Here is a 23,023-nt window from a genome sequence, read left to right as displayed (position 1 = left end):
TAAGGTTTCTTGAGGAGTCTGTTACTACCATATTGGAATCCCCATACATGATATTTTTTTCTTTTTTCTTGCTGCTTTCAGGATCTTCTCTTTGTCTTTGGTTTTTGGCAGTTTGATTATAATATTTCTTTAGGTAGCTTATTTAGATTAGATCTGATTTGAGACCTTTAACCTTCCTGTACGTGCATATTTATATCTTTCTCCAGTAGTTTTCTGCTACTATTTAACTTCTTACTCATTTATCTTTCTCTTCTTCTAAAACTACCATGAGTTGATTATTTGTTTTTTTGATCTTGTCCTATAAATCTTGGTAGCTTTCTTTATTCTCTTTTTCTCTTTTCTTTTTGACTGTATAACTATAAACATTCTTTGTGTTCACAATTTTTTTCTTCTGCCTGACCAACTACTTTGTCAATTGCATTTGTTTATTGTATATTTAAGCTCTAGGTTTCACTTTCACTTTTTAAATTATTTCAATCCATTAAATTTCTTGTTCTGATCACTTGCTGATTTTCCCATTCACTGAATTGTTCCTCTGCATTTTTTTGATGCTTCCTGAGCTTCCTTACAGCAGTGAGCTTGAATTCTTTGTCAGGCAGTTCACAGCACTGGTACCTTATTTTGTTTCTGGTGATGTCATGTTTTCCTGATTTTACTGATCCTTATAGTTGTGCACTGATGTTTGCATATTTGAAGAAATGGGTTCTTATTTCAGTCTTCATGGACTGGATTTTTGGGAATACCCCTGGCAGGCGTGGTGCTGGGTATGCCAGAAGCCTGGGCAGCTGCAGCCAAGGTGACACTGCCAGAGCCCACTTGAGTAGGCTTGCTACTGGGCACGCCAGAAGCCCAGGCCACTGGGTCTGCTTGCTGCTAAAGGCTGTGAGGAGACCTGGTCTGCTAATGTCAACCCAGGAGAGGTACAGGCCTGAGAATGACTTGGCCAAACAAGCCTGCAGCCTGGGCTGAGTGTCTCCAGCTACTAGGGCAGGACTAGAGGCTTAGTCCCTGGATACCAGCCTGGAATATGGGCCAGGAGGGTTTTCCCAGAGCTAGGTTTTACTCTGGCAGGCCTGGTGTTGTGGTAAATGCAAAGCCCTGTGCTCACTTCCTTCTCTTTCCCCCAAGTGGATGGACCTCTTTCTGCTCTGCGCTTCCTAGGACTGGGGAGGGCTGAGGTAGGTCCTTTCTGCCCTCTTTCATGCATTTTTTCCCTATTTTTGTGCTATTGGCAGGTACTGCGATCTCTCACCTGGCTTTCTTAGGTCCTATGCATACATTTTCACATGTGGAATATGTTTTGTTGTTAAAATTGATGACTCTGCAGCAGAACAGCTACTGCAGAGTCCTTCCTCATCACCCTCCTCCTCCTCACCCACTTTGAAACCTGCCAAGGCTCCAACCAGCAGCAGGAAGTGCTGGATTTCCCTGATTTTGGCACTCAGTCCTCACCTGTCTGTGATGGGAGAAGAATTTTCATCATATATTTGGACTGGTCTGTGAATAAGGGACCAGGTCATTTTGAGTATTTGCTATTTTTGCAAAAATTATAAATCTCAACTAAACAAGGAAACTACTGAAGTTGCTGGGGTATAGAGACCAAAGATCCAAATATCAACTAATCATCAGAGCACTGGGTCCTCATTGTCTTTCTGTACCCTGGGGATTGGTGCTGGGGTCTTACCTCTTTGAGGGACAAGCAAGGACCCTAAAGAGGGGAGAATAATATCTTGTACAAGGATCCATTTCTGACAGCAAACGAAGAGGATGCCCATAAAGTCTGAGGGCGCCAGTCAATAAATGGTTTACTGACTTAATGTTATAGTACGTGTACATGTAATCTAATATGTACATTTCTAGACTTCATAGTTTCTATTGAGTTTTAAAATTGGAACAAGTAATGTTGGGGCTGAATAAAAGATTGCATCTTGTGTAAACGATAGTTGGCTAAGATTATTGACTGTTTGATAAAGCTATGTAAATGGGATTCTCTTCTGTATACACTAAAGTGTAAATATTGCCCCCCAGACCTTCCTAAGAGTGCAATAATTGACAGTAGGCCTGGAAATGCTCAAAAGTCTGAGCGAATGGCAATCAAGGTTTGCCTAATTCCAGAGCTCCTGTTTATTCCTCTGTATCATGATTTTTGCTAACTAGAAGAATTAATGCTGGACTCAAGTCACCTACATTATAATCAAGGAGTTGTTTGGATATTAATAGGCTCTGAGTCATGCAGTTAAAAAAAATATGCTACTGGCTTGTCTTATCCTGATAAAATAAAAGCAGCTCTTTATAAACCAACAGAAGAGAACATTCTTGAGTCAATTTGACCTATCCAAATTTCACATCACATTGTTAATTCCAAAACTCCAGAAAGGATTCCTTAAATTGGGTAAAATGGTCAGGATGGGTAAGGTCTTCTCCAGAAAGAGAAATGATGATGTTCTAACTGTCTTAAGGCAATTTGATTATAGAGGCTCATTTCTTTTCCAGTGTCATTTCTGAAGATTATCTTTTGCTGAAGGTGAAGTTACAAACTCCTATGGAATGTCTATAGAAAGTTTTGCTACTTAATCCTGACTTTTACATGACTGTAAATCACAGATTTTCAGAACTCACAGAGATCTCAGAGATGTCTGACCCGATTTTCTCATTTTGTAGGGAATGAATCCAAGAGCTTTCCCTAAAGGCCTCCTATGGGCAAAGACACCCCCCCCCCCGCCAGGTGACATGTTTGTCATTGTGTTTCCCTGTAGCACAGTGCCTGACATGTGGCAGGACTCAACAGGCACTTGCTGATGGACCTACTGATTGAGAGGATAAGATGCACACTCCTGATGAGTCGGAGAGCCGCCAGCCGTATGAGTGCCAGATACAGTACTTCCCTCCCTTGATACCAGTATCACAATTTATTCTAGTTTCCAGGAAAAAACTTCCAAGTGTCCAGATTAACAGTCAGGAAGCATCTGTAGCTTTTTCCATTTACCAAAGGGGCTCTGGCTCTTCTCTCCATAGTCCCTAAAGTTGACAACTTCTATATTTCTACTGAGGACGGGAAACAGCACAGACATTAGCAGTCTATTTACCCATCTACCTACTTGAGATTAGGGATGGGGAAGGGTCTGGCTTCCATGAGACACCTCATAGGAAAGCACCATATGTTTTCATCTCACCTGGTTATCTCCTAAATCCTCTTTTTGGCTTTATAGGAGACTTTCAGAGAATTCTGTTAAATGGGACATAAGAATTGTGAAATTGCTTTCAAATATTTTTCCTTCCCATGAGGACAGTTGGGATAAAAAGATGTGACAATTGAATATTTTTCCCTTACTTTCTTTCTTTCTTTCTTTTTTGAGACAGAGTCTTACTATGTTACTCTTTGTAGAGTGCTGTACCATCACAGCTCACAGCAACCTCAAATTGTTGGGCTTAAGCATTTCTCTTGCCTCAGCCTCCTAAGTAGCTGGGACTACAATGCCTGGCTATTTTGTTGTTGTTGCTGTAGTTATCATTATTGTTTGGCAGGCCCGGGACCGGGTTCGAACCCACCAGCCCAGTGGGTGGCCATTGCCCTAGCTGCTTTGCTATAGGTGCAGAACCATGAATATTTTTCTTAAGATATGATAAGCCAGGCATGGTGGCTCATGCCTGTAATCCCAGCACTCTGGGAGGATGAGGCAGGAGGATCACTTGAGCTCAGGAACTCAAGACCAGCTTGAGCAAGAGTGAGACTCTGTCTCTAAAATAAATAGCAGGACATTGTGGTGGGTGCCTGTAGTCCCAGCCACTTGGGAGGCTAGGACTAGAGAATCATGTGAGCTCAAGAGTTTGAGGTATGACACCACAGCACTCTATCAAGGGTGACAAAGTGAGACTCTATCTCAAAAAAAAATATGATAAAAGTCTCCATGTGCCTCTCCATAGGCTGCAGTCACTATGAACACATGGTTTTTGCAGATGGGAAGATACTCAAAGGATTTAGAGTACTCCTAGCCTTGTTGGTTATCACTGGAATGGTAATCTGATAGTTTTTACAGAGGCTTGGATGCAGAAAGATGTCTCCTGGACATCACCCAGGTGACCTGTGCAGAGCCAGGGCAGTGCCCTAATGCAGGGAAGGGATTCTTGCTAGATAATATTCAGAATTATATTAGATTTGACATAAAGGGAAAGAGAAGGTGTTTTTGTCTCCTGGTCTTCAAATTCTTTCTCTTTTGAATGAAAGAATAAAAATATAATCCTATCCAGATGAGAAAGAAATTTCAAATTTTGGTCTTAATACACCTAGACCCATGGCCTCTGGGTCCTGCCTGACTGTGCCATCTCTGTGCCCTCCCTGAAGGGCTCCTGCTGCTCCTTTGCCTTAAGACAATGTGCCCTACCAACTGCACACCTGACTCACTGGGTGCAGAGTCCAGCAGAAGGCACTGCAGCTCTTTGACAGCTTTCTGTTTGCAAAGACTGTTGAGTGACCATCTTTCTTGCTTATCTTCCATTTTGGGAGGCTGTACTCCCATTGCCAGCTGCTCATCAAAGCATTCTTTCAACAAAATATGGTCTTCATCAAGGGATTTTCATGTTAACTTCTGGGAGGATATGATTTTCCCTAGTCAGTTTCCTTTGGGAAAATGGGGTTGTCTATGAAAATATCTTTTACTGTGATCCAAGTGGGACTTTGAAATGAAAAAAAGATGCGAAGCTACATTTTGGGAAAGTTTCGATTACAAGAATTTTTCCCTGCTTGACCCCACCTTAAAGAACTCGCTCTAAATGCAGTGATTTTCAAGGCCAGCTGTACACTCAGCACATGGGAGGAGCTTTCAAAACCCCATGCTCTACCCTAGATTAGTTAAGTCTGATATTTTGAGGGCAACACCCGGGTGTATGTATATATATATACATATATATATGTATACACACACAGAGTAATATATATAGTAATATATATATAATACACACACATATTTATATGCACAGAGGGTGCCAAAAATGTATGTAGTATATATATTTTAAGAAAGGAAAAAATTATATTAAATTTGGAGTACTCAAGTTATGTTTGACTTCTGTTATTGGTATATATTGAGTATTATACTTTTAATAGTTTTTTTCCTTTCTTAAATTGTGTACACTTTTTTTTGGCATCCTCTGAATATGAGAACATTCTGTTTGTGCATTTTCTTGTCGCTGCCTTGCAGTGGTTGTGTGAGGACGTGACACTTAGGCTGTGCAACTAATTTGGGACCCCAAGGAGAGTTCTGACAATACTGAGCTCCTACTTCAAAGCCAAACATGGTCTGGTTCCAGGGTCCTCAGTACCAGTAATTGCTCCTCCCTTGACCAAACCTCCATTTGTCAGATATGCCCAGAAACGTCAAAGGACTTGCCATATATCCATGAAGCAAACCCTGGTAGCAGCCCTTTCATGCTTTCCTCTTGCCTTTAGGATAAAATACAACCCTGTAACCTTGCTGAGAAAGTCCTCTGTGCTCTGGCTGCTCCTAGCCTACTGTCCATCTGTCACCATCCTTCCTCCCCAGCCTGCACCCGCTGCCACTGCAGCACATCTGATTTCTGCACATGTCTGCTAAGCTCTTCTATTTACTTCCAGAATCCTGTTGATGTCTACCCGCCTTTTGGAGACAGCGTATCCATCTCCATTCTGGAAAGCCTTCTCCAACATCTCAAGTTGAATTAACTGTTTTTCCTCTATTCCCCCAAGTACCTGGATGTGACTTATCACAAAGCTTCTTGTACTGCACGGCAATTGTCTGTGTTCACCTCTCCCTCTGCATCCTAACCTCCCCGAAGATGAGGACTATGCTCATCCTGTTCCTTGCTGTGGCTCCACAAGGACATTTGTAATAACAACTTGTAGCACAAATAATTAAAAGTGACGTATAGGAAAATGAGGAAGCTAACAGGTGCACTGATTTACATGGGAGAACTAAGGGGCAGGTAGTTTTTGTGAAATAAGTGGAAGGGCTCTGCCTTTCACCATGCACACGATTAATCACAAAGGGCAGACGGAGCTGTGTGTCTTCCTCATCACACACGTGGTGAGGAAGGTGGTGTCACGGAGATCACAGCTTACCTGATGGTTTTGATCATGCTGAGGCCCATTTCAACACAGCAGTGGGCATGATCCTGGCGGGGTTCAGGGAGTCCAGAAACACAGTAGTAGCAGTCCCCCAGGATTTTAATACGAAGGCAGTGATGCTCCTGGAGGGAACAGAGTGGGAGGGGAAGGGCTGTGTCAGCAGAAGGATCAGTTCTTCAGAAAGGCTTAGAAAAGAAGTGAACAGTGCTAGCTGGTCTGCACCTTGGGACCAGAAGCACCTACCTTTGAAATTCACTTTCACTCTCTTTGTAGTCAAAATGGGGGCTAGAGGGACCCAGAGGTAGAGGGGAATCATGGGGAAAAAAATTGACATTTTGAGCTCTAATGCTACATGGCTGCCATGTACTAGCTTCATGACCTGTACCCATCACCTGGACGGGTGGACAGGTCTGGCAAAGAGTATCCAAAGGGTTCCACTAGGAATTCAACTCCTGCCAGTCTTTTTTCTTAGAACATTTCTATGCAATCACAGCTTTTAGCAGTCTTTAGCTCAACAATAAGCACTTGCAAATATAAACCACCTAGGGAAGCCTATTATTTCAACTATTTTAAGTCTTTTCCAACTAAGATATTGGCACCTTAAGAAGAGGGACTATGTCTTATATATCCTTTATTCATTTATCAATTCATATGCTTATTCATTGAAAAAAACCAGAAACATCAGGGCGGTGCCTATGGCTCAAAGGAGTAGGGTGCCAGCACCATATGCCAGAGGTGGCAGGTTCAAACCCAGCCCCCGTCAAAACTGCAAAAAAACCCCAAACAAAACAAAACCAAAACTAGAAACATCAGTTGGGCATCTATAAAGGCAAGCATTTTTCCTGACATAAAAATCAGTATTAGTAACCCCTCTCATGCACTATGTGTAATGTGAGACAGAGTTAGTCTTCACAACAACCCTATGAGGTACAATTTTTATCTTCCTTTCATAGGTGAGAAGTAGGACAGTGGTTAGCTTGGTGGAGTCCCAATCTTGAGGACACAATTTTTACAAAATTCAAAGAGAAAGAAGCATCTAGGAAATAGAGCGTGCTCTTATGTTGGACAGGGGCAGCTAGATGTCGCAGGTTTTAGAGGAACAAGAACTTGAGGCTGTCTAGCAGGAGTGCTGGCTTGGGAGTCATACTGCACAGGATGAAATCTGAGACCACACCCCCTCCCCAATCTTTGCTGTGAATATTTGGGTAAATGACTTATCCTCCAACTTCGGCAACCTTGTCTGTAAAATGAAGATATTAAATGGACCTGCCTCATTGTGGGATTGTGAACATTAAATGAGACGATGTATGTGAAGGCTTAGTACAACTGGCAGATGGGGCGCTAAAGAATATTGCTTCTCTGTGCTAATAACATGGACAGAATTTATCACAAAGTTTCTTGTAATATGTATATTTCTGATCACACACAGGAGACTTTTTCTTCTTGGTTTCCTTGTATGGATTGTTGGGATTGAATGATCTGTGAGATGCCTTCTAGATCAAAAGTCCTGGGGGCTTATGGTTCTATGGATGTGTGCATGTGGGGCTTCTCCTTGAGGAAAACAGGATCCTGGGGCTGGAGAGGGGAGTATCTGACAGTGAAGAGCCCTCTAAGAGACCAGCAGCACAGCTGATGCCCTCATAGTGCCAAGCTCTAAAGCAGTGTGCTGGTTTCCTAATCTCACTGGGAGTTGGGCCATTATGTTTGAGGTAACAAATGAATGAAATCACCTTCCCAAGAAAAACCAAATATCAGACAGGGAAAAGAGAATCAGAGCCGGCTCTGGCGCTTCTCCATCTGGATCAGATTTCCGGGGCTGTGCCAACCTTCCCAAATGGGCACAGATGCAATCTTCAGAACTCTGACAACATGCATAGCCTCCCCAGGATTATTTTTAGAAGCTTGGATTCCTATCTTCAATGCAGCTAATTTTGCAAGAGAGCAGATGATGATGTCTGCCTTCAGTCGTTTCTTCTAAGACCTCTGGAGTATCTTAGTCAGAATGAAACTTAGGAAGTACCTTGTTCATTGCTCCTAGCAGTGCCCAGATCTGTGGAGTCTATGTAACTATTATAAAAAAAATCAGAGGGTCTGGGAGTCTGTTGTGGGGTATATATATATTTTTATTTTGCCAAAGAAGTATAAAAAAATCTATCAACAAACACCAAAATCACAACCCAAATGTTATCTGCTATCCCCAACACTTAGAAAAATAAGGGTATTTTTAACACTGAAAAAGGAGAAGGATATATTCTCAGAATGAAGGAAAAATCTTGACTTAAATATTCTAAATCTAACATTGCCAAAACTCACTGCCTTGTTTCCATCCTTGTTTTTCAGTCTCAAATCTGTCAGTTAAAATTTTCCAATTTTTGTCTGTGAAGGAGAATTTGAGAACCAGTGTTCTAATCCCTTATTCTGATTTTGCAGATTGGAACACTGAGGCGGGAAGGCAAGGTTGGTGATTTCATCTGCTAATGGTCTTTTGGGGGCAGAACTTGGTGTGAGTGACTCAGGTTAATAGGGAGCTGGTCCTGTCACACGCGGGGGCCTGGATCCACCTCCCGGTTGGCTATGGGAGGGCTGAGGGAAAGAGGTAGAACAGAAATGCTTTGGTCTCAGAATCAAACTACTTTCCAGTCCTATTTATCGTCTGTGAGATGTTGGATAAGACACTGGGGCCACTGTGTGTGGGCTTCAATTTTCCATATGTGACAAGTGCCAGAATAATCCCATCTTGTCTTTAATACAGAACAGAGTAAGCCTGGCCATCACAATGACAACTGACGTTTGGAAGTAGCCTTTGCGGGGTCCATCCTGCTCCTTATCCTTTCTTCTCAATCCTCCTAATCCTCTGAACATTGCAGGGCAGTAGAAGTCACATCTGGTTTATAGATATGAAAACTTCAGTATGAGAAACGTGAAAAAAAGTCACAATCTGGACTGAATGTCCCACTCTTTCCTAATCTGTCATCTTTTCATGAAGACAGAGGTGACAGCGTGTTGGAAAAAACTAAGTGGGAGAGGAGCTAATCTTAACGGAGCAGGTGCTGTGCCACGCTCTGTGTTAACGCCTTACATTCATCTTGCTTAGTCCTCCTGCCTCCCTGAGTCCTGTGCGGGCTGAAGGAGGGGCGAGGGCCACACAGCAAGTAAGAGGCCCACGAGGAATTCCAACCACGTCTGTGTGACCGTAGGCCTTTGTGCTCCTTTTCTGCAAAACTATAGGAATTGTGGCAAAGCTCAGAATGGCAGATCTCCTGACAAATGCATGTTTTGGTAGGAGATTGTGTAAGATGGTTTATCACCTTTCTGGGGCAGACACTGAGCAATGACATGATAATGTTCATATCCGGGGTTCGTTTCTCTTGTAAACAAAAGGTGAAGCTGGTAGCCTCCTTGACAATCTGCAGGTCCTGAATAAATGGTATGTGTATATATGTGGATACACACGCACATATTATACAGAGCACATTTTATATATAAAAATAAAATGTGTATGATATACATTATATGTTACATTTTTAATCTATACTAGATATAGAGATACATAAATATCTCTATATTTATATGTATGTGTGTATATATATAAAAGACCTGGATTCTATCTCTCAAGTTCTGTCAATTTGTAGAGATATTTTTCTGATTAAATCCTTTGAGCTGTCAGATGATTTGACAGAATTATCCAAACAACTTCTATCAGAAACTGTCTTAAAAAGTTCATATTAAGGAAGCCAAGCTGCTTTGGGAAAACAAGGTATTTAAAAAGAAAAATAAATCAGAGTGAGGGTCTTTTTGCAAATTTTATGGAGTCTTTTAATCCTTTCCCTCTCATCTTGATGGCTTTGATATTATAAAAATCTCAGAAAAAATCCAGAGAGTTTATGAAACCACAAATTTAGACAATAGACAAAAATTAGGAGATCTATGCACCAAATTATTACAGATGGGAGTTGAATTGCAGGGATATTTACTTTCTGTGTTATCTACATCTTTGATGTTTGAATTTATATAATGAACAAGTATTATCTTAATGACCCCCCAAAATCAATAAAAATGATTAAAAAACCTCTCAAAACAAAAACATTATGCCATTACTGTACTTTAAAAAGCAGCTATGTTAAAAATCCTAACAAATTTTAAAGTATTTAATCTACTTGTAATCACACCAATATTACATGGATATACTATCCTGATACAAATGAAACTGCAGATCAAGTTCAAGTCCTCTTGATCGCCTCTTCTCATAAACACACAATGTGCTGGGAGCCTGGTCTCTGCCTGGTCCTCAGAGGCTGCTGTGCCCTCATGTATGCAGTCTATGTTCACTCATACAACTATGTTCTGTTTGTTCTCTTTCACTATACATTTACCACACCATGTTTACAGAGATGGTGAAGGCTTTTTTCATGAAACAATATGCCCCGGAATTCTCTCTGTGTCAGTACAAGTGCCGTCTCATTCTCGCTAATCTTTTGATTTGCTTTCTATAGTCTTGGGTTTATTTCTTATTGTTAGAAATTTAGGTTTTTTCCAGTTTGGGCAGCAATTTAAGAAAATGTTTAAGATATAATGATGTCGGGCCAGGCACAGTGCCTCATGCCTATAACCCCAGCACTCTGGAAGACCAAGGTAGGTGGATTGCTAGAGCTCATCAGTTCGAGACCAGCTGGAGCAAGACAGAGACCCATCTCTACTAAAAATAGAAAAGCTAGCCAGGTGTAGTGGCCCACACCTATAATCCTTGCTACTTGAGAGGCTGAGGCAAGAGGATTGCTCAAGCCCAAGAGTTTGAGCCTGCTATGGGCTACGATAACACCACAGCATTCTACCCCAGGCAACAGAGTAAGACTGTCTCCAAAAAAAAAAAAAAATGCAATGATGTTAAAAGTGTAACAATAGGTCTGTTCTTTGTTATAAGGCCTTTGAAATAGTATATATATTCTGCATCCTTAATTTGAATGGAGAAGAGGTCAGTAGGGACCACTTTATTTAAGCAGAGTTCCATCAAAGTTTTCCAAGGTCACTTTTAAGGATATAAAATATTCTGCACTGAACAGCTTGAGTCACAAGGGCACTAAGGAATTCAGCCAAACTAAGAGGAACTTTAACAGAAGACTTTGGAGTTAACCTTGCATTTTAATAACACAGTGAATAAATGGCTACAGTGTATGCCATTTACATGTGAGATTGGTCCTCTCTGATCTTTAACGTAATGAAGATCTATAACAAAGTATCCAGACAGGGCAACTAGAGGGTTATAAAGCCGCAGAACTTTGGTGCTAAAAGGGGTCTTTTATACAAAGCAGAGCCTATAAGCCACATGGTTCAGTGACTTATCTAAGGTTGGGGCAGAAACAGTTAGAGCAGGTTTTCTCATTCCAAGGTGAGTAGAATTGTTTTTACTGGCAGAGTTTCTCACACTTTTCCAAGGAGGGTCCTCTATAGTCGTAGGTGCTGATGCCCCTGGGGTGTCAGGACATGGAATAACTCTGTGAAGGGGATTACTGAGAAGTAACATGTAGTAAGTATGAATTTGGAGCCAGCCTCTGTGCTGAGACACTTCACGAGAATTTATCTTTCCTTTCAATTCTGATGGGAAATGGAGACTCAGAGAGTGATCTGCCCAAGGCGCACTCACGTCGAGGCCAGACTTGACTCTCACCCTTCAGCTGTGCTGTGTGAGTAGCGACACCTCTACCTCTCTGATGGCTTATGCTTTAGCTCCTAAAATGCCTGAGGCAGACTAGGGGCGGAGAGCAAGCTGCGGGCTTGCTGGACCTGGCTCTGAATCATCGAGGTGCCGATGGGTCTGGGTAGATTATTTTCCTTCCCTGAGCCTCAGTCACTGATTCCGTAAAATGGTAACAATAAAGAACCTTCCTCGTAGGTATGTTGTGAGAACTAAATGAGGTAATCTGTGGAAGGCATTCTGTACACTGCATAGTATCCTCTTGGCAATTTATGAATATTCAGTATTCCTATCAAAATCAATAATAGGTTTACTCTGTCATATATCTGTGCTTAACTTATTCATTGTTTTGTTTAAAATCTTACAGGAAAAAATTAAAATAAGCCTCTACCCCTCCCCCCCGAAGGCAGACTGTGATTTCTCGCACCCACTGGAACTTGTGTAGCTGTGTATCCCCACTGCGTATGGGATAACACAGCCACATCCCTTGAACCGTTGCACTATGTCCACCAAGATTTGCTTCTCTCTTCCTCTTCAAGCTCTTTTCTCACTCAAATCTCTCATGCCCTTCATGGTCTGGCAATTCTGACCTTCTTACAGCTCTCCAAACAAGCGGTGCATTTTCACATGTCCCTGCCTTGGCACCACAACTCAGCCTAGAGGGCACTTTTGTTTTTCTAATCTGATGCCCAGAAAGCTCCTTCCCTTTCTCAACACCCAGCTGCCTGTGGCTTCTTCTCTGGACGCTGTCAGATTGCTTCCCAGCTCCTTCTTCTGTCCATCAGGACTTCTGTATCTATCACTGCTGCAATACTTAGGGAATCATTATTCTTCCTTGCCAGACTCCAAGGTTCCAAAGGACAGGGACTGGCTTTGCCTTCCCAGAGTGTTACATGGTGCCTGGCACATAGTGGGTACTCAGAAAATTCTGGTTGAATCACTTGGGTTAAATTCTACTTCATTACTTCATTACCCATTCTCTGCATCAATGGAGTACTGTGACTCCAGAATTGACCTTGATCATAACTACCACTTCTCACTGGAGTGCTGTGTTTTGTTCATCTTGGCATCTTTGTGCAAAAATATTCAGAACCATAGCAGGAAATGGAGTAACTATGTGTAACTAACATCAACCAGCCCTGGAGCAACAATAAAAAGGAATGGTGGTATACGTGTTTTCCATACTGCCTAGTGCCCCAGTAAACCCAACTCTCCTCCTAGGGGACCTCAGTTCCACCTCCTCCTTCACCCATGTCGCCTCCCATCTGATAGCTGCCCAGGAGCTGCGGTTTAAAATTGGGTTCCTTGTCAGGTCCCTGCTTAGGTTTCTGCCTCATCTCCACCACTTCATGGCATCCATTTTCGCCTCCAGCGATCTCTTATGGCTTGTCCACATATAGAGAGTAACATCTTTATTCTTGTTCTTTCCTCTGTATAAAATATCCTTCCCTGGTTTCTTCATGTAGATAATTGGTGTATAATTATGCACAATAAAAGTTGCCCTTTGCCAGTGTATACAGTCATGCAGTCTCCATAATCAAAATATAAAGCAACTATGCCATCCCCTGAATCACCCCACCCCTTAGCTATCCAGCCACTCACTCCATTCCCAGCACTCCTGGCAACTACTTATACCTTTTATAGAAGGTCTTGTAAATGGAGTAAAAAATATCTGGCCTTTTGTACCTGGATTCCTTTACTTGACATATTGCATTTGAGATTTATTGATGTTTCATTTATCACTGGACTCTTCTCTATACTGCTGAATGGTATTCTAAAATGAAATAAACAATTGGATTTGTTTATCTCATTTTTAAGACTCATGGTAAGAGTCAATTTCCTGGGAAGTATTCTCTGATCTAAGGGTTATATGTTGTCTCTGCATTCCCAGAGCCCCCAGATTTACCTTTATCATAGCACATTGTGCGTTGATGTATCCCTGACTAGATTAACTCTAGGAAACAAAAGTGCATTTTCATCATTTCTGTATTCCTAACACAGAGCACCATATATAACCCCTTAGAGCAGCCGTTCTCAACCTGTGGGTCGATCCACAGGAACTGTATTAAAGGGCCATGGAACTAGGAAGGCTGAGAATCACTGCCTTGGAGGCAAGTATGAATGGATCTTCCATGGAGTGAGGCAGCCTTAAAAGAGGACATTTTGATACTTTAAAAATGAACTCCCACCTGAAATGATCTCATTTAATTCTCACTACAGCCTTGTGACTGTGGCACTAAGATGCTTTACAAAGCAGGAAATTAAGTCAGGCTTATTTAAACCCAAAGCCCACCCTGAAATTCCTTGTGATAATGATATGCCTTTGAAACTTGAGACTCTGAATCTATGTTTTGATAGCAAATGTCCATCTCTTTTAATCTGTTTTCTAGTTCAGCTCTGACCAAACCAGCTGAAAAATGAAGGTACTGTCTTGTTGGCTAAAAACAAAGCTCTTAAGTTAGGTCAAACAAAATAGCGGTGGGATGGTCTAGCCGATCACTGGTTTTTGCGAACAGGCTAATTCATTCCAGATGGCTGGGGTTGGCTAGGAAATGGCAGGCAGCCACCTCTTCATGTGTGAGTATTGAAGCTGCAGCTGGATGGCACCTGGCCACGTGCAGGGGGAAGTAATGACAGGGGCGTGGAAAGCAGATAAAAGGACTTGGGTTTGATTGTCACTCAGCCAGCTGTCTCGCAATTGAGAAAATTAATCTGACAAACCTCCAAACTGAGACCTGTAAATAACTAACATCAGTCCCCAGTATGTGAGAGGGTTGGGGTCCATGCCTGGGGACGGGGTACAGAATGGAAATGGCATTGGGGATGAAGGCTGATTCCTTCTCTCCCCTAATTCCACATGCAGTCCCTCACTCCTGCAAAAGACTAGGATGGAATTAAATTCAACTCACATGGGCCAGTCGATCAAATCTGGCAAAGAGCTCGTTGAGCATCCTGACCAGCTCCTGAGCGGACAAGGTTGTAGAGAGGTTGGTAAATCCTTTAACATCTGCAAAAAGAATACTAAATACAGGGAGGGGGTGGGGTGGAAAAAGCATGTTAATATTTTAACATCCTGACAGACACATCAACACCATACACATAAACCCACTGTCGCTGTGGTCTGAGATTTTAGCTCTCCCTGCCACGGGATTCAGGAGGAATGTCTTGGTATTTCACAAGTATCTCAGTGGAGAGCGTCCACCCTGGAGTTCAGGAAGGGCAAGGGGACAACGGAAAGCCTTTCTTCCTGTGTAGAGCCAGGGACTATGGGCAATAGAAACAACTCAAGAGAGAACTTGTTGCTATGAATGGATCAATTTGTTGTGAAGAGCAAAATAAAACTTTATACATTATTTCTATATTTTCACCATGGACAGCAAGGCAGATGCCGTGAACATACAGCAGACAGACACAGGGGTAGGAGAGAACCTAAACACCCACCGTCCTGAGCCGGGGACAGGTAGTCTACCCCAAATGCAGGCAAGTGGAATTAGGCACTTCTCAAAAATTGTGAGATAGGTGGAAAATCAGGGAGAACTCAGACAGTTAACTGTAACTCACAAGAGTAAGGATTTTAGTTAGATGAGGTCTTACGCTATGCATGTGGCCTGGCCTAAGGGAAGGGGCAGTTCTCAGAAGCCTTCTAACCTCCAGGCACTATATGAGCACTCTCTTAGTTAATCCATGCAGTTACTCTGTGGGGTAGGCACAGTTCTCTCCATTGAGGAGTCTGAGGCCCAGAGGGACAAGGAGATTTTCCCAACATGCTCCTGGGGCACAGCAGAGCTGGGATTGTCCACTTGGCTGAACTGCTCGGAAAGGCTCTACCTACCTTACCTGATCACCTCAGGGGCTTCTGAAAAGAAGCGTGAGACCCCAAACAAAATATCATATTTCATCATTTCTCATATTTTATTTTCTCTGAAACTAGGATGTGTCTTCCCATGTGATAATCGTAACAGCATGTCAAACTTTTTGCCTTTTCTCCTAATGTTGCATAAAATATTGTTGAGTTTTACAAAATTAAAAAAAAAAAACAACTTTCAAGGTTTTAATAAAATAGGTAATTGGCCAGAAGATATTCTGGAATATGTATTGATGTACACTGGTCACTATCTGTATACACTGGTTCTTTGTCTCTGTTACAAATTCCTTTAAGAATCTGATATAGACTAAGAATTCTTTCTCCTAAAAAATACGTATGTATTCAAAATTTTGCACCTAATTTCAAGGTATTTTTTTACTTTCTCCAAAGTCCATTTATGGAATCATTAGGAACACTTAGACCTCAAGTTAAAATTTATTGCTTTAGTTAATTAGTTAATGCCTCATTCTTTCATTAAATATTTATGTACCAACTATATGTTCAGCTATACATCGTGTTAAAAAGTTGGATTAAGGGCAGTGCCTATGGCTCAAAGGAATAGGATGCTGGCCCCATATGCTGGAGGTGGCGGGTTCAAACCCAGCCCTAGCCAAAAACTGAAAAAAAACAAAAAGTTGGATTAAATGATAAATAAGATCCAGTGCCTGCCCTCAAGAGGCAGAGTCTGGGGAATGGAACTGGGAGACAAGGAAAAAAACAGGAATAGTGCAGGGTGACAACTTCTGTGATTGAAGGAGATATTAGGGTGGTGACCAGTCAGCAGGGTATCAGCAATTTCCTAGTGGGGCAAAGCCTCTGCTGAGTCTTGAAGGACTAATAGAATGTAATGAGTAGAAGGATGGATGCTCTGAGCAGGGAGTAGTACATTCTAGGGTCTAGTAGAAACGTGAGCAGGGTCTGCAGGTATTCAAGGGCAGAGGGTATCATTGAGCAAAGAGGTTGGAAAGAGAATATCAAGCATGGAGAGGTCAGATGGGAGGCCAGAGGACTGATGAAGAAGCAGCTGGTAAGCCAGGAGGGAGAAAGTAGACTTTGTCCTGAAAGTGATGGAAAGGTAGTTAAGGGGTTTAAGCACAGGCATCATGTCTTCAGATTTTCAATGTGTGAAGCTTCCTCTGGTAGAAGCATTATATTGCCACTGTCCTCTACAACTTTGTGGTGGCATAGCCTACAGCTATGTGCATGGATTAGGATCTAGATAGATCTGGGTTCAAATCCCAGCTCACTGCTTGTGAATTTTATAAACTTGGGCTATTTCTGCACTTCTCTAAGCCTTTGCTTTGGATACTGAAGGTAATTGTCATACTTACCCCTTGGTGGCTTGACTGGTTAGCACAGTGCCTGGCATAGTAAATACTCCTTATGTGTGTTAGCTTTTGTTAATTATTTTCCAAAATTATACTACCATTGAATAATTATGTTTGAGAAAGGAAGAAAGGGGAGAGGTAACAGGTAGGAAAAAATATGGCCATTAATTGGATTATTTATTACTTGCAGCTGAATGCATTCCTATCTGTTGACATGGCCTAAACTGCCAAGAGCAGCAACATGTACAGAGTATTTACTGTAAAGCTGGTATGGCTCTCAGAGCTCTACGTGCATTCATTCATTTATTCAGCACAATGTATGCAGTAGGACATATTACGATCATCTCCATGTTATAGAAAAGGGAACTGAGACCTGAGTAACTTCCCATAGTTATGAAGGGCTAGGATTTGACAGGCAGCCTGACTATAGAATCCATACTATTCATTGCTATGCTATGCTACTTTTGAAATAAGAAAAGTCATTGCTATGGCAGGTGGGAAGGGGAAGGGCCTTTAGTAAATTTAGCTCCATCCACTCTCTTTGTAGATCTGTACACCCATCTGCCCATGGCAAGAATGGTTCATTCACTTATGCATTCATTCATTAGCTTATTCAATAAATAATTCATTAATACTTAATGAATAAATAAATATTCATTAAATATTCTACTATGCACCAGGCACTGTAGAAACAGTAGTGAGTGGATAGTACTATCACTTCATGGAGCTTACAGCCTGTTGAGAGAGGAAATGGATTCCCTGAGAGCTAACATAAAAATTCCAGATATGCTGTGTTCAGTATCATCAAATTTCTTGAGGTCTTCTGAGCCCACCCTGCTTCATGCACCAGCTTCTTTGTACATGATACACCTGCCCCATGGCATAGATTTTGTTTGTTTCCTTTTTGCTACCTATTAAAATAAGACTTGTCATTCAAGATCCCACTCATGCATTAAGACTATACTTTTATGGAGAATTCCCCAAGCCAGTTACCCCCTACATAGCCAAGCCAGTTACCCCCAACTCTAGCCTCTCACCTTGCCTGTACCCTTCTCTGTTATGGCACTTAACAGGACAGTCACATGTGGCTAAGCTTGCTCCATTCATTAGCTGAAGAATGGGAAGAAAGTCACCTCTGTAACCCACCTACTCAGTACATGGTCAGCCTTATTATATGTTTCCTGAGTCCAATAACAAATACTCAGAATTAAGTCCTCCTTCCTCAGAGTGTGTTAATACTCTCTCCTGAGAAATTGTTAGTCATGCAGAATTTCCAGCCCCTGTGCCAGACCCGCTGTATTGGAACCCACTTTAACCATAGCCCCAGATGATTCGTGTGCAACTGAGGACTATCTTAGACTGAAAAGCATTGGTTTAAGTCACTGTTGTGCAACAAAGAACACAGGCAGAAATCAGGGCCCTAGTTCTCATTCCATTGCTCATTCGGCTATCCCCAGATCCTGGGCTCAGAGTTATCAGGTCTTCTGATTTATAGCCTTTTCAGATGAATATACTGAAGGGGTTATAGTAACTTTCAACTCTATTGGTTATGTAAGTTGTTCATTGGACTAAAAAGAAATCATGCTACTTCACAGTCACTCTCCAAATAGAATCCTCAAGGAAGCTTCAGCAGAGTTCAATGGAATTGTTAGGAACATCAACCTTATGTAAACTCCTCTTCCTGTGTGTTCCTTGGAAAGTTACTTAACCTCTCTGAACTTCCATTTTCCTGATGATAAAACAAACATCATTAAAGCTACTCTTGGGCTACTGTGCAAAGATAACATGTAAATCACAGCATAGTCCTCAATAAACGGGGTGCATGAAACTCTTTCTCAAAGTTTTGGGAATCTGGGAATGCTTAATTTCCATGCAGACATCTAGAAAGTCAACAAATTCTCTACATGCATTCGATTGTATTTCACTTATATGTGAGAATCAGGTCTACAGGGCAGATGTAGTGATCACACATGGTGACAGGTCTGGCTTAAAATAAATTGCCCTTGAGAAAGTAAACAGTATATTGAAATGTCTACTATGACATAGGAAGAGATAAAGGCTAACTTGCTTCTGAATAGACCTCCAAAATATGTTAACAGATGTACTGATTGGAAAAAGGGAAAGGAGCTATGACAGAGAAGGCCGACTGTCTACCAAACCCAGCTGCCCTTTCCACATTAATCCACCCAGAACTGGGAAAGGCCACTGAGCCAGCAGCATTGTCCCCAGTCTCTTTTGTATCCAGGTGGGGCCCTGCGATCATCTCTCACTAATGGAATCTGAACAGAAATGACATACATCATTTCCAAGTCCAGGTGGTAAAAAAGTGAGTGTCCACTTCCACTTCTATCCCCTTCTGAAAGCTGAATGCTGAGAACTTTGTGGCCCAAGAGGTGGTATAATAGTTACAAAACACAGGGGCTTTTGTCCCTGAATCACTCACTGACCAGGAATATCAGCAGTGGACTCTCATAGACATAAATTTGAGTGAAATTGGGAAATAATTGGAAAAGAAAGATAGCATTACCCTAATGAATATACAAAGAATCTCAGATATCTGGGGGAGGGGGAACAGGAAAGAGAAATAAAATTGGGTAGGGGGGATTGGAACCCCAAATGGTTTCAAGTAAAAAGCTGAGTGGCCAGGTAAATGTAGTGAAGTCTGAGAGGTTTATAGCTGAAATCAACTTGAGAGTTCAAATGCTCTGCCCAGTTTGAACAGCTCAGCTTTTGGATTGGAAACTGAGGCCCACAGAGATGGAATGATGTGGACAAAATCTCGTCAGGGGTGTGTCTCATTCACAGGGTTCTGACCTGGCGACCCAGCTCTGTAGGCTTCCCATCTCCATTTACTGACAGAAGGCAATGGACTATGTGAAATGTAAGTAAGACTTAGAAATGTATAGCAAACAGTTTTTTAGGAAAAGGTCATCAGAATGTAAGGAAAAAAAAAGCAACAGAGAAGGAAGAATGAACAGGTGGGTTACCATGAAGAGGGTGGCAGGATTGGAAATAATTTCAAAAATGCTCCCAGCACAGCAGCAGGTGGGTTTGCTTTGGGGGCTGCGGAAGGGGGCGGAGCAGCCGGGCAGCTTTGTATTCTGATGAGGGCTGAGGACCATCCTCCTCCCTGCTCTTATTTTAGCCGAGACAGGCAGGGCAGGAAACTAACTTTTAATTTAGTGGGGCATGAACTTCGGGAAAAGAGCCTCTCACATAAGAAATCAGTTCACTGATTTAAAGTGGATGAGCAGGATTGGAGGGGTGGGGGGCAGAAGTCACGTTAGCTATTCAGGATGAAAGTGCAGAGAGGAAGCTGAACATGTTCGTTGAACTTCAGGCTTCCGGCTCTGTGGGTGTGGGCGGGCCAGCCTGTTTAATTTTCCAATTTTTTTCTTTTCTTTTTAAAGGTAGTTATTTTTCATTCTCTCTTTCTCCATGGTGACAGGCACTTTCATAATATGCCATATATTTTATTTATATATTTATAAGATTTGCATATATTTATATAAATAATTATATACCTTTGTTATATAATTCATATTTTATGCACTATATGAATATGCATTTAATAAATGGATATACATATTTATTTATTTGCTTTGTTTTAAAATATTCATTCGATTTCTGCTCCCTCTGGATCTGCCTTTATTGTCAAGCCATTTTATCCCCAGGGAAGAAATAATTAAAAACTGCCATAGTTCTCTGCATGTACCAGGGCTTGGCCTTCCCTTCTGCGGTTCCCTTTCCTCAGAATTCACATCTTTGCTGTTTCCATTGGGTTGACTCAATCTCAAACAAGGCCGATGAGAATCATCTCTTCCAGGAAGTTTTCTCCACCTGCCCTCATCTTCCCACCTTCACCTCCCTGCCCCAGATTTTCATCTTCTTGTGATCTCTTGGCATTTGTGGCCTATGTATGAATAGAACTCCATACTGTGTTGTGATTAATACCTACCTATTGTAGTAGAATTTGTACTGATGAGTTCCCTAAATCTGTGGGACCAATGATACATGTGCCCAGTGACATATTTCTTACTGGAGTAGCTACTTGAGAAAGGGCCATTTGCAAACTCAAGCATCTCAATCAATGTAGCTCAATTTTGGGATCAGCCCCTGGGAATGACTTATCCTGCTATGTCTGCTGGGTTGGGTTAGAATCGTCCTTTCTGCTGGACATTGCTTTAAAATGCATGTCTCTGGCCGAGGGTGATGACTCACACCTGTAATCCTAGCACTCTGAGAGGCTGACATGAGTGGATTGCTTGATCTCATGAGTTCAAGACTAGCCTGAGCCAGAATGAGACTCTGTCTCTAAAATAAACAAACAAACAAATAGAAGGGTGTTGTGGCAGGTGTCTGTAGTCTCAACTACTCGGGAGGCTGAGGCAAGATGATCACTTGAGCCCAAGGGTTTTAGGTTGCTGTGAGCTATGATGCCAGGGACTAACCAAGGGTGACAAAGTGAGACTCTGTCTCAAAAAAAATTAATAAATAAAATAAAATGCATGTTCCTGCATGCCAAGAGTAGAATATGCCATTAGGGTGGTGGCATGCAGTGCCAGGGCACAGGGCTTGGAAGCACAAGTAAAGGACTGTTTAGGCATCCTACGCTGCCTAGTGCTCTGGTGTGATGTAGGCCATGCGTCTCACTCTGTGGCCTTGCCTCATTCTGGCCCATTTCCCCAGTCTGCTTCTCCATTCTTTTCTAGTTATTCTGTGAATCACCATATCAGCTTCCAATAATGTCTCTTAAATCAGCCAGGTTTGGATCCTTTTGCTTGAAACTATGATACATGTCTGAAATGACCTCCGATATGCCTAATTGTCCCCTGAATGCGTAACCCTGCCTGTCCTATGTTTTGTACTGATCTTTACTCACATAATCTAATAAAACCCTGTATGGTGGCTATTAAAATGCCCATTTTACAGCAAAGGGTCCTGATACTCAGGTGCGAAAACTGCTCAAGGTCACAAACAAGGAAGAGGCAGAGTTGGGATGCTGAATCTGGTCTGCTTCACTGTGGCGTCCACCCTTTGGACACTGTTGAGCGGGGTGCCTAGAAGGCACTAATGGACAAATGGACTGATGGATTGGTGGGTGAGTGGGTGGACTGATGAATGATGACTGAAAATATGTTTGCAAAGGAAAAGAAGCTGTAGTCCTTTTCACTCATTAGAAATATAAGGAAGAGCATTGCTTCTCAGCCCTTTAGATAAAATCAAGTGTAGAAATATCAAGAGGGAAAATATGTGATCACACTTGAAACCTCCAGATTGAATTCTGAGATTACTTTTCTAATAATAGTGTAAAGAGTGTTTGTTTCTCTTTCCCATTCAAAATGCAAAGACAGGCGAGCCCCCTACAGGGGAGCCTAGCAATAAGGCAACTAGCAAATATCATTGAATTCTCTGATGTTCTTCTCCAGCCTCATTTTGCAAAAGGTAAAACTTGCTGACGAATAATCACTAGTTAATAAATGAACCAACTAGAGGAGGAAGGGGCTGACGTCCAGGCAGTCAGAAGCCACAACAGTGTGTTGAGAGGAAGCGGGCGAGGGGTCAGCAGCACTTCTCACCTGACATTCTCGTAGCGATGGATGTAGATGCGATGGAATTGGTGCTGCAGGTGCTCGTCTTCCACGTTGGTCATGTCGTTGATCATTTCCAGGACCACAAACCGGGGGAGCACAGAGAGCACAAGCCGCTCCTGAAACAAAGTGATGAAGAGGGGCGGTCTTGTTAGGCTGACCAGAGCATCTCAGAGGGAGGAGGGCACAGAAGGTCTCAGGCTCTTGGATGAAGAGCTTGTGGAACCACTAGCTTCGTACATTCTCCGAGCATGACAGCTCTCTGTTGAGGACGTACTATTTGCCAGGTGCTGTGCTGGGCGTTGAGTGAACCCAATGGATGTGATTCTGACTGTTGTGGAGCTTCCATTCTAACAGGGAAGATACATTAAGTATTATACACCCAAACACATCTCCACACAGTTACAACATTTGAAAATTGTTATGCAAGAAGAGGCCATGAGAGAGTAT

The 23,023-nt window shown here is 42.1% G+C and overlaps 1 protein-coding gene across 2 annotated transcripts in view; it reads right to left on the bottom strand.

The window, feature by feature from the left end:
* ADCY8 (adenylate cyclase 8) overlaps positions 1–23,023 on the bottom strand; it is a 251,173-nt gene that overhangs the window by 132,684 nt on the left and 95,466 nt on the right. For both annotated transcript variants that reach the window (XM_003782340.2, XM_012810007.2), the window contains exons 3-5: positions 22,562–22,692; positions 14,699–14,810; positions 6,092–6,219 (exon numbers count right to left, since the gene is read on the bottom strand). In XM_003782340.2, the coding sequence (XP_003782388.1) occupies positions 6,092–6,219; positions 14,699–14,810; positions 22,562–22,692 (371 nt within the window). The remainder of the gene's footprint in view (positions 1–6,091; positions 6,220–14,698; positions 14,811–22,561; positions 22,693–23,023) is intronic.

Source organism: Otolemur garnettii, unplaced genomic scaffold (assembly GCF_000181295.1).
Source record: "Otolemur garnettii isolate 467f Iridium unplaced genomic scaffold, OtoGar3 scaffold00004, whole genome shotgun sequence".
NCBI lineage: Eukaryota > Metazoa > Chordata > Mammalia > Primates > Galagidae > Otolemur > Otolemur garnettii.
Note: the sequence above shows the minus strand (reverse complement) of the source record. Positions and strands in the feature narration are given on the sequence as shown.